The sequence below is a fragment of the Populus nigra genome, chromosome 3 (assembly GCF_951802175.1).
Source record: "Populus nigra chromosome 3, ddPopNigr1.1, whole genome shotgun sequence".
Classification (NCBI taxonomy): domain Eukaryota; kingdom Viridiplantae; phylum Streptophyta; class Magnoliopsida; order Malpighiales; family Salicaceae; genus Populus; species Populus nigra.
The window spans coordinates 2193699-2206548 of record NC_084854.1 but is presented as its reverse complement, the minus strand read 5'-3'; the positions used below and the strand labels follow the sequence as shown (position 1 = coordinate 2206548).

The following is a 12850-nucleotide window of genomic DNA, read 5'->3' as shown; positions in this document are numbered from 1 at the left end:
TGCCATATATTTAATTTTTATTATACATTCAATATAAAGATTTTTTTTAGAGTTCACAGTATATAGTTTCAAGATGATTCTTAATTTGAATGAAATAAAATTAATATTCTACTATTAGATTATTATGAATACAAAATATCAAGGTGATTATTATAAATTGTGGTTGTGATTTTTATAAAAAAAAATAGTTGTAATTTTGATGTATTTTTTTTGAGTGAAAAAAACCATATCAAGAACACATTTTTTCAATTTTTTATTAGAAAAAAAATAAAAATGAAAATGAAAAAAAAAATGATGAAGCTTTGTGTGAGTAAAGAGACCTATAATTATATATCGTTTCTTGGTTTGTCATTCTTGGTGATAATGCTCAGGACAAAGATTTACTCCCACTACAAAATTACCAGTACTTTTAAGGCAATGATCTCCACTTATCATGAGCATTTGTGTTTGTGGGGTCTCTCAAAGAAAGCAAAGTTTAGAGAAGAAAATATTCAGAATGAACAGAGCTGAGAATCAAGAGAGTCCTTTCACTATCTTACCTAGGATCTGCTAAGTGCTAATCTATACGAGGAGAATTAGCCATCTGTGCAATTGTGATTAGATTGGAAACCCATTATGACACTAAGTTAATGCCCTTTAAGCATTAGGTTTGTAGCAAATCAGCTAGAGAGGAAGTGAGGCATTCTGATCCAGAGTGGTCATCACTTTCATCATTATTTTACATGCTAGGTTTGAAGTTGTTAATGGTTTAGCCTTTGCGCAATTCGATCTTCGTATGTATGAGTTGAGAGAGATCAGAGAAAAGAACCTTGAAAGCCCTGGGCATTTTTCTTTGAGAATCCCATTTCCCATGTGCATCTTGTTGACAGCAAATGCCGTGTCCCTTGTTCTAGCATGGCAATCTCTCTCTCTCTCTAAGCTTAATGTGTTTGGACTACTAGATTGATCCTCTTGTCTCCTTCTCTTGAGTGGGATATGTACAGAAACAGGACAAATTCTCCAATTTAGAACATGAAAGCATCTCTGGTTTTCAGGAATAGCAAAGGGGTGTCCTCTTTTCTCATAGAAGACACTTCAAAAACCAACCACTATGACAATGGATAGGAGCTGGGATGTCAAAAACCAGCAGAAATTCTGAAATTTTGTCGAAAGATATGTTATTCTCATGCTGTTGGCAAAGCATTAGTGTGATTTAGTCAGAAACTTGAAGGAAGACTCCATATCTTGATTTCCACTAGAAAATGATTTTTGTAACACTAGAATGAAGCAGTCAATAATCAAGAGAAATATCAATAATTAGAACCAGCAAACACGCAAGCCTTGTCGGTGAGCAAGGTCAGGCCAAAGAATGGGCATGCGTCATTGCCGTGGACACGTGAATTATTTTTTCACCTGCGTTGTCACCTTCACATATTTACTGCTTTTTATGAAAGCAATTTTCCCCTTAAGTTCTTTCAGAAACAAAATCAAGTGAGTAGGCTGTTGTTGTACGTGTTTTTTCCGTAAAAGGCTGAGAAAAGTGATTGAACAATCCTATGCTTTTCCTTGAGTAAATTGACCACAGGATCATGACATACAGGCTCTTTCTGAAAAAAGGTTAAATTGCTTGGAAAATTCACATTGCTAGGGAGCTCTTGCCACATCGACGAGCACCTATGTCGGTGGCTTCACAATTCATGCACATCGATGGCCTTGACGATTCATCGGCTTGTCCTGTAGAACATTAATGACCTTGCACTTAACAAGATAACGAGGGATTTTTAGTATCAAGGGCTCAAGTTGAGGCCCCTAGGGTTGGAAGGTTCAGGGTTATGGATAGGAATGTGCAAATTGTTCATCATCAAATCCGTTTCTTTAACATGCGTAGCAGATGGTTCATAGGGATATAAAAACTCTTTGAAATTCCATAAACTAAGCAACTTAGGGTCAGAGTAAAGATGCAGATCAGATCCTCAATCGATGGGAACAGCACATGTCATGCTCTGTAATGATCTGGGATTTTACCAGGACTAGCTTCTAAGTTCCAGGAGAAGGGAAAAACTCGTTGACAGACAGGACAATTTACAAAGCACACTCCAGCGAATAGCTCTATAAGCAAATACAAGAAAAAGTGGCTTGATATTTGCCTACAAGGACTAGCATCATCTGCATGTGACACTATGGTTAGAGCTGCCATTTTGCATGGATGATTTCAACAAGATATAGCAAGACTAGAGAACCAGTGTTTTCGATTTAAGTATCTAATCATGCAAGAATTACAGGGATCGGCTTTGGATCAGTTTGGTTCGTGGTCAATTCTAAATGAAGTAGATGCCACAAGAGAAGTTGCAATGGTAGATCCACATGCAATTGACTTAAACAATGATTTGTCTCTATCAATCAGTTACCAACTCGTTTCCTTTCCAGATCACAGTTTAGAAAGATTGCATTTTTCTGTTCCAGAGAACCCTTCTTTATACCTCAAAGAGGCTCAACTTGAACTGGCCAAATGGCACAGATCAAAGCACAATAAATCAAACAGAAAGCAAAATGTGATTCAAACCACAATAGAATACACCTGTGATGTAGAAATTGCATCTCCACAACAGCATTGCATTGAGAAAAATCCACAGAAGTAAAGAGAATAAATAAGCGCTAAAACTTCATCAATGAAAGATGTTCGTACATGGACACCAATTATATAAATAAATAAATAAAGTAAAAAAAAGGTAAAATACAGGCATTTGAGATTTTTACTCTGATAAAAGACAACTCGGCAAAGCCGATTGCACAGATCTCAAATCCCTAACATTCAACTAACTAAAACCCATAACTAGCATATGACAAAGCATAAAACTAGAACCAGCATGCCCACTGAGCAAAAGCAAACAGAAGCACAAAACTCCCCTTGCGTCCACACCAATCCTTGGTGGTCCATATGTCCCTTCCGCTCTTATTTCCATGCTCTCTCCATCCAATCTTTATAGCTAAATAAACTCTTCATAGTAAAAAGTTAGTCTTCTGATTCAGTTCTCTTCGTGTTTCCCTCTCCTTCCCTGCCTTCCAACAACCTTCCAGCCTCCTCATCAGCCTGCTGAGCCTTCTTCTGTGCCTCCTTCGCCTTCAAAGCCTGCAACTTTGCATGATTGTAATACGCGACACCCAAAAATGCAAGCCCATAGCCAAACAAATTAATAGGGGTCACAGTATCCTTAATAACCGACCAAGAAAAGGCGATCAACAACCAATCCTTAACCACACCAGCCACATTCATGGTCAAGGCCGAAGTCTTTCCCACAAGCAAGAACACGGCGAGATTCAAAGCAAAAGCACACAAAGAATTGGTCCCAAAGATGACAAAATCAAAATGGAAACTTGAAGACTCCTTCAACACAGGGTATTCCACAAAAATCCAAGGGATAGACAAGAACGCCAAACAGCAAGGCGCGACATAATAAAGAGAGGTAATTGGATTCAATGTAATCCCTTTAGAAGTAAGCAAGATTTGAATCATTACCAATCTTGTAGCCTCAAAAGCAACAGCACCAAGCTGAAGAATAACCCCCCAGGTATCAAATCTAGCCTCGCCATAAGCAGCAATCCCAACACCAACAGAGATTGATATCATATTAGCCATAGTATTAGACTTAAAGCTCTCTTTTTTAAGTAAAACCCCAATTGAATAAACAGCAACAGGCATGAGGGCTTTTAACATCTGAATAAAAGAAACAGATAAGTAAATATAAGCAGAGTTAGAAAGCCAAAGACTCAGAGAATATAAAGCACCAATGGGAACAACAGATTTGAGATAAACATCTCTAGACATGGAAACAGGTTCAACAAATTTGAAAACTTTAATGAGAAGGATGGCAAGAGTGGCACAAAAAGACATGTGGATCATGGTTAGAGATATTGGGAATGGCCAATTATACATCTTTTTGTCAAGGATGTATTTGTTGTAAACGATAACAGTGAAGGAAAGGAAGATCCAGATGGCTACATAAGTGTAGGAAAGCAAGATCTTTTTCAGAACACTGTCACTTAGAGATCCACCCTTGCCCATTTTGGTTGATCTGGTGGAACTGCCCTGGGACGGTGGGGGTGGAGAGATTTGGGAGATAGGGGTTTGCCAAAGGCGAGGAAATAAAGAGGAGAGATGGTGGTGGAGATGGAGAGGAAGAGGGTTTGGAGTTGTTGATGTAGGGGAGAGGTGGCGATATTTGAGTGGACTTTTTTAACATCCAGTTGTTTTCCTGTGCAATTTTACTTGTCAGATTTATGAGCTTTTTTATTATTATTATTATTATTATTATTATTATTTGCATTTCATTGTTTGTTACTGTAGATGGAAGAGTATAATTGCGGTTATTTTTTAAAATGTTTTTTATATTAAAATATAATAAAATAATATATTTTTATTTTTTAAAAATTATTTTTAAGATCAGTACATTAAAATAATTTAAAATATATAAAAAAATTAATTTTTAACTAAAACACAAAATTTTAATTTTTTTAAAAAATGCAAGACAACTTGTATTTCCAAACAAGCTTTTAGTACTCTTGTTTTCTTTAATGTTAATAATAGGACTAGATGAGTATTTTTTCTGTTTAAAATTATAATTTGATGTGTTTTATAAGTGTTTTTAATTTAGGGAGTTTTTAGAAGTAGGGAGTTTTTAGAAGTATAGTAGTAGTGGTTTTTTAAAGTATTTTTTTTATGTATTAAAATAATACTTAAAAAAAATATTTTTAACAGCAACATATCAAGACGATTCAAAAATATTTTAAAAAAGTTTGAAGAAAAAAATTCAGATTTTAACAAAAAATAAGTTGAAACTTAATGTCAAACATCCTCTTGAGTGTTTTATGGTCATTTTAAGAAGTTGATATAAAAAAAACTGAAAAAAAATCTTTTAATATATTTTTGAGTGAAAAATACTTTTAAAACATACACTGCACTTAAAATGTTTTTTTTTAATATATTAAAATAATATTTTTTTAGAAAAAATATTTTTAACAGCAAGACATTAAGACAATTCAAAAATATTTAAAAAAATTGAAGAAAAAAATTCTGATTTTAGCAAAACATAAATTGAAATTCAATATCAAACATCCTCATGAGTGTTTTATGGTGATTTTAAGAAGTTGATATAAAAAAAATTGAAAAAAAAATATTTTAATATATTTTTGAGTAAAAAATATTTTTTAAAAGTACATTACACTTAAAGTGTTTTTTAAAATAATATTTTTTAAAAAAATTATTTCTAACAGCAGCATATCAAGACGATTCAAAAAAATTAAAAAAACATTTGAAGAAAAAAAATCTGATTTTAACAAAAATTAAGTTGAAACTTAATGTCAAACATCCTCTTGAGTGTTTTATGGTGATTTTAAGAAGTTGATATAAAAAAAACTGAAAAAAATAATAATATATTTTTGAGTAAAAAATACTTTTAAAAAGTACACTAGACTTAAAGTGTTTTTTTTTAATGTATTAAAATAATATTTTAAAAAAAAAAATTATTTTTAACAGCAGCACATCAAGATGATACAAAAATATTAATAAAAATTTGAAGAAAACAATTCTGATTTTAACAAAAAAATAAATAAAAATTTGAAGAAAACAATTCTGATTTTAACAAAAAAATAAGTTGAAACTCAATGACGAACATCTTCTTGAGTGTTTTATGGTTATTTTAAGAAGTTGATACAAAAAAATACTGAAAATAAATATTTAATATATTTTTTAGAGAAAAATACTTTTAAAAAATATAGTACATCACGATACCAAACACATACTTAAAGTGTATTTGAGATTGTAGTAAATGTTGTTTTTTTAATTTGGTTTTTGCTTGAAAATACATAAAATAAAAATTTAGTTTTTAAAATTTATTTTTACATCAATACATTAAAACAATTTAAAAAATAAAAAAAATAACATGAAGCAAACAAAATAAATCAAAATTTTTAAAAAACGTGGTCTAACCACAAAAATAAATATTGTTCTTGTTTATTTTGTTGTTTTAATAACTGATGACTTTTAAATTTGTAATTTTGTCTATTTACTCTAAACTCGTGGAAGTAGTCAACTAATTATTTTTTAAAAAATGGGTTTCTCTAGATTAATTCTTTGATTTAACTAGTTTTTTATGGTAAAAAATATAAAATAAATAGACATAAAAATATAAAAATTATATATTTATAAAAAAAAAATACGTGAATGTTTTTATTTTAAAATATGAAGTAGAGAGATACCTTTTGTTTTCTGTAAGAGCATAATGAAAACATAATTTTTGTTTTTCTTCTAAATGAATACGATATTGAGATTTTTTACCTAATTAAATACAAAGACTGTTTTAGTAATGATAATATAATTATATATGTCTAAAAGCAAGTTTTTAATGAAATATGTGTAAAATCGCCTTGAATGTAAACCGAAAATGATAAATTTTAATAAAAATGACTCAAGGGAAGCAATATCAGTTACATAATTAAAATCACTATGAAATTATTACAATTACGGGATTGAATTTTTAATGGTTTTTTTACAAACAAGATTTAATTAACTAAGAAATCAATAAATTAAAAGTTATATAACCTCCTGAAATTGATTAAAGTTAAATAACACTTTTTTTCCGATTCTTAACTCAACAAATAACACTTTAAATACATTTATACCTGAAAAAAATATTTGCAATATTTATTAGTGTTGCATATATTATTTTGATGCGCTAATATAAAAAATAATTTTTAAAAAATAAAAAAATATTATTTTAATATATTTCTAAATAAAAATCACTTTAAAAAACAACCACAACCATATTATATATATATAGTTGCAATATCTGCTAGCGTTGCATATATTAAAAAAGAAATATCCGCCACAGATCCGTTCGTCCTATCTATCCATGCAAGAGTGGACAGCATTCACGAGTTCTAGGAGGATTTATCTATAATTATAAAATTATTTTCTTGACCATTTTAGAAGAAAATAAAATCTTGATCACATATTTATTTTTACAACGAGCCCATTATTTGCAGAAGGCCATTGTACCAGACCCTGATATTTTTTATCACAAGATTCGCATCAAAGATTAATTCAGAGAAAAAACCCTGCATTATCGTATAAATTCAAGTTAGTTATTTATATTAAAATTATATTATCTTGTTCATTATAAATAAATAAAAAATATTAGTATTATTAAAATTATTAAAAATCCAGTTAAATCAATGAAGTGGTTCAAAATTATAACCACCTAACTAAAATTAATATTTATATTTTTTATTATTTGGTTTGGATATGGTTGGTCTTATTTGTTTTTATGTTTTAAAAATGTTATTAAAAAAATTAATATTTTTTTAATATTTTAGATCATTTTAATGTACTAATATTAAACAAATAATTTTTTTGAAATAAAAAAATATTATTTTAATATATTTTTAAATAAAAAATATTTTAAAAAATAACCATAATTTTTTTTAAAATACATTTATTTACGATAGGAAACGCTTTTATTGCAGGAAACAATGGTTCCGTCAAAAAAAACACGAGGAATCACGTGAGACAGCATCGTGTTTGGTGCTGTGGTGTTGACTATCCTTGCAAACTACCGTGACGTGCGCGTGTCAAGTAATTGCCCATTTGGTGCTATTTTATTTCCTAATGAGCCCTTATCTTTCCAATAATTACCGACCTGTTTTTCTCACGAAAAAAAAAATGATGATAGTGTAACCTTGGGTTAACACTTAACACAAGGCACGCTTGTATCTAAACATGTGCCAGCTAATGCCAGTGTTGGCTCTGATTAATGGTTTAATCGTATAATTTTAAGGTTAATTGTGTGGAGATTAAGCATGGTCTACCTTCAAATCCGGCACAATTTCTTGTCTCAAAACCAAATGAATTTGATTCAAAAGCAAGTCATAGTTCTATTCAACATTTTGAATACCACTACGCAACGTTTCTTACTGTGAAAAAATATTTAGTTAAATATAAATAAATATCAACTAATAAAATATTATTAATTACTCTGTGAGATTCACTTTAAAAAACAAAATGAATAAAAAAAAAGAAAAAAGCAGAGATATTTTTATTACTTTTTGCAAGTCAAATTTCATTTTCTCTTTTCTTATTCTATCGATCTTTTTATTTCAAATAAAATTTCCATACAAGAGCTAATATTATGTTCTTAGTATGTGTTTGATGTTGTAATTTTTATGATTGTAATTTAAAATAATAGGTTTAAAAAAAATACTTACTTGGTTGTAATTTAAAAACTATTTACTTGATTAAAATTGTTGTGAGATGAAAAACAATTATATATGGTATTTAATACAAAGCTATTTAGCTAGTTAAGCAAATTTTTGCGTATAAAATTAATAAAAAAAAATATGTTATTTTAGATTTTACAAAATCAATGTATAATGATTTTAGCTTTTATAAAATTAAGATTTGAAAAATAATTATATATGGTATCTAGAACTATTTAGCTAATTAAGCAAATTTTTTTCTTTAATTAGACAAAAAATAAAAACTACCACCGAAATATTTTAGTAATTATTATCGTTTGAAATGTTTGCTTTAGGTACATATAGAAAAGGATATGGTAGAATGATTGGTTTGGTGGTTATGTTTTCTTTCTCAATAGGAAGATGCATTTTTAAAATTGTATAAAAAGATAATTTAATTCCAAGCAATGCGTAAATTGATTTAAGGATATTCTCTACAATTTAATATATATATATATATATATATATATATATATATATAGACACAGTAAATCTTAGTGAGTCAAGAGCGTGGACAGGGTTAAGTATTATCTTATCAGTTCGGTAAGGAACGATATTGACAGCAAAATCATGGGGTCCTTCGAAAAATGTTGATTAGATGGTGCCCTAACTAAACCCAATGGTTTCATGGCTGTGGGTCTCGTTGTCGTTTTGGTTTTTTTCATGATGAACTCGTGTTTTGAATAGGGTAATTGCATTATTTTTTTTTTTAAGTTATGATTTAGGTTGTGAGTATTTGGAGGTTAATTAGGTTTATTTAAGTTTTTTTCTAATTTTTTAATTAATATTATTTTTAGTTTTATTTTTAATATTAAATTGATTGAGAATTAAAATTTATAATTTTTTCTTTAATTTACATGTTATGGAATTATCATGATTTCTTGATCTAGATTTGACAGATTAATTTGAGTTGACTATAATTATTTATTGTGTTTGGTTTTTTTCTCAATTTAGTACTTAAATATTGGGTGATTGAAAATTATGCTTTATAATTTATTTATTTTACATTCTATAAGGTTATCAGAATTTCATGACCTGAGTCATGAGTTAGGCCGATTGACTCAGGTTCATTTTATCATTTTTATAGTTGATTTTTTTTTAATTTTATCCTTTAATATTGGGTTGATCGAGAATTAAGTTTCATAATTTATTTCAGTTTGTGTTTTATGAGGTTATCCGAGTCCTATGACCTGGGTCACAAATTTGATCAATTGACTCAAGTGCTTTTTTAATTGATTTTTTTTTAATTTCATCATTTAATATTATTTTGATTGTGAATTGAGCTTCATAATTTGTTTTTATTTGTTTTCTACGGGATTATCTCAGTTTTATAACCTTAATTTGACGGTTTAACTCGAGTTGAATCGCCTTACTTTTCTAGTTGAATTTTGTTTTTAATTTTATTATTCAACATTGAGTTAATTGAGAATTATGTTTAGTTTTATTTATTTATTTTCTATAGGGTTATTAGGGTCTTATGACATGAGTAATGAATTTGATAGGTTAACTCGAGTTGATTCAAGTCGGTCTAATAAGGTGTCGTTTTGATATTTAAAACAAGATGTTGCCTTAATTTTTTAGTCAAATTATATTTTTATCAGTTTTTTATTGATGTTTTTGGACCTACCAAGTTAACCAAGTCATTTCAGGTCAATTCACATGTTATTTTATTTTATTAAAAAAATATTAATAATACTTCAATATTTTTTTCACATTAAAAAAAATTAAATTCATACAACATTAACATAGCGCAAATGGTCTAGTTTTAACTAAAAGATTGTACTTTGAAGATGTAACTTAACAAGAATGAAACCACATGGATCTTTGTGACAACTTAAACCTTGAATTGCCACTCATTTGGGATTTGAAGCTTTCTATAGTTAATTTGTCATGACTTTTGATCTTGGAACTAAGTTGATGAAAGTGCCATGCTGCCAACCTCATAGATTTCGAAGGTCACGGGAACTCCAGAAAAGCACCTTTCCGGGACCGGAAGATCCAGGGAAGGCATCACCTCCCGAAGTAGTGTACAAGACAGAGAATTGGTGGAAAAAAAACTGCAATCAAGTTTTTAATTCTGTAATCAATCCATGCAGTGATGATTAAAGCGCTAATTAATGCATGGTGTTTTTAAAATAAAAATAAAATACTCAACATACCATCTTATCATGATATTTTTTTAGTGTTTTTTGAAGGTCTTGACGTATACCATCAAAAATAAAAATTAAAAAAAAATTATAAAGCAAAAAAACAATATACATCAAACATGCACGGAAAATAAGGAGAAAGCATAGTATTTTACATGTTGAGCTGTTGATTAATAATAATAAAGATTATTTTTGAGTACAAAGGGTTGTTCTTGTCATATTTGGTGGGGTGGGGGGCATCAGGCAACTATCAAGGTGAATATTGCCTTCGAGGCTGCGTCGAAACAGTTGAAAACAAGAGAGTACGTAAGGGACAAAAACAAAAAGGTTTGGTAACAAATGGGAAATATTCCACCGAAAAATACCTAACCAAGTTAAGAATTTAGACTTTTTTTAATGCATGGAGCCTCCATTGAATTAGTCTCGTCCTTCACACTGGCGTGATGAGAATATTCTATTATGGATGCATAGCCATGGCAAATTTCTGATTTGGACCATTTTTAGCCATAGACAGTGTTCTAACTTACAAGACTTGGCCTGATTTGACTAAGTAATGTAATGTCTCATTAATCCTGGGTATGATTTAGATTAGTTTGATGAAAATACTTGATTTTTTTAAGAGTTGTATTTGATAGCTCGGTAACAGTTGATTTATAAAATGTTATTTGTTTGAAAATTCAAAAAAAAAATATAACAAAATTAGTTTTAAGCTGATAAAATATTCAAATTCCCATAAAATATAGTTTTGACAACACTGAATATCATTTCAGTTATTTTTAAATAGAAATTGAAAACAGGAGTTAACACATCAATCAATGAGTGTTTTATAACCATGTTTCCTTGGCATTGAAGTGGTGGCACCATCTCGGGTCAGCCAAGGGACCACGGCTAAGAACACAGGGCCATGACCGACACCTGCGCACTTGAATCGACATTTCGATCACCAATGTCGGTGATGTTTCGACGCATTGATCACAACTAATTCATCGATTCGATTAGTTCATGTTGTCGCATTTAAGGCTTGTTAACCGTGCAATTGGTCAATTTGGCTAATCTCCTCGACACTCTTAAGACTTTATTTTTAAGGCTACGTTTCCGTCCATTTATTTCGAACGCTACTAGCAGAACATGTTTCGGTCCATTGAAGAGACGGTTCGGTATTATAATAATACCTCCTGTTTTATATCCAATTATGTAGAAATAGAAAAAATTGTTTTGTTAATTAAATAATTTTTGTTTTTTTATATTAATCTCATGTGCTTGTGTTTTAAATTTTAATTTATAGAAGCTAAAATTACATGTTTTTTTATTTTTCTATACAAAAACCTATTTTATACTAGCTTTAACTAAAAATCTACTTTTTAAATCCATTATTCTAAAATAGCAACTAAAAAGCCGCAATGCTAGTGGGTTTTTGAAAATGTGGTTTTTTTTAAAGTATTTTTTACTTAGAAATGTATTAAAACAATGTTTTATTTTTTAAAACATTATTTTTGACATCAGCGTATCAAAATAATTTAAAAACACTAAAAAAATATTAATTTAAAGTAAAAACAATAAAAAAATTTCAAAATTCTGTAAAAATATTTTTAAAATATAAAACCAAACAAAACCTAATAATAAAAAACAGAGACAAGTTATTGTAAATCATCATCAGCAACATGCATGGATGTCTCAATGATTTTCTGTGCTGACAACAAAGAAGAGACCAATTGAGCTCATGCCGTGTTAATTCTGCTACTGCATGCTGCGTCGCTTTCTGTGTTTTGGTCTCTCTCGAATTACGAAGTAGTTACGTTCTCACGTAGATTTATCAAGTCTCGAGCTCCACAATTAAAGTTATATGCATTTCCCAACTTTAAATACTGTATATATATTTTAGTATCTGAATACGAAGTTTATAAGTTGAAACCTCAAAGCCATTTATTTTAATTGAAACCATATTGTTATGATATTTTTTAATTTTTTTTTATTAACGAGATATTTGAGCCAGCTTGCGCGCATCTCGATTAATCCCACGAACTCTGAAGTTAACGACTATATAAGCCTCTAGTGGTCCTGAGACTTGTGAGACTTGAACTAGTGACATCTTGGGAACAAATCTAGAATCTGACCAGTTGAGCTACACTGCTTAAAATTATTATTTTTTAAATTCTTAATATTATGAGTCTGTATGGAATTTAATCAAGTTAATTAAATCAAGTTCAACAACTATGATAATTAATATTATTTATAGTTGCAGATAAGGCTACGGTTGAATTAATTCCTTATAAATACTAGATACATCAGCTTGGAAATAAGCGATCTATTTAATATTGCAATTAGGGAGAGACTTCTTCTTCTTTATACTAAAAAACTGGACGTCAGACGATACTGAATGTTAAGAAAGAAAGGGAAGAAATTATTAATTTTAGAACGTAAATGCCTCCCAACAC

General features: G+C 29.5%; 1 protein-coding gene across 1 annotated transcript; it reads right to left on the bottom strand.

Moving 5' to 3' along the window:
* Positions 1–2615: 2615 nt before the first annotated feature.
* LOC133689558 (probable sugar phosphate/phosphate translocator At5g25400) lies at positions 2616–4227 on the bottom strand. The gene has a single exon (XM_062109455.1). It carries the CDS (start codon positions 4040–4042, stop codon positions 2993–2995), a length of 1050 nt encoding a protein of 349 aa, XP_061965439.1. The 5' UTR covers positions 4043–4227; the 3' UTR covers positions 2616–2992.
* Positions 4228–12850: the final 8623 nt, after the last annotated feature.

What these genes read in the sequence shown, in the direction of transcription:
- LOC133689558 (XM_062109455.1), bottom strand. Translation starts at nt 4,042, where the DNA reads ATGGGCAAGGGTGGATCTCTAAGTGACAGTGTTCTGAAAAAGATCTTG.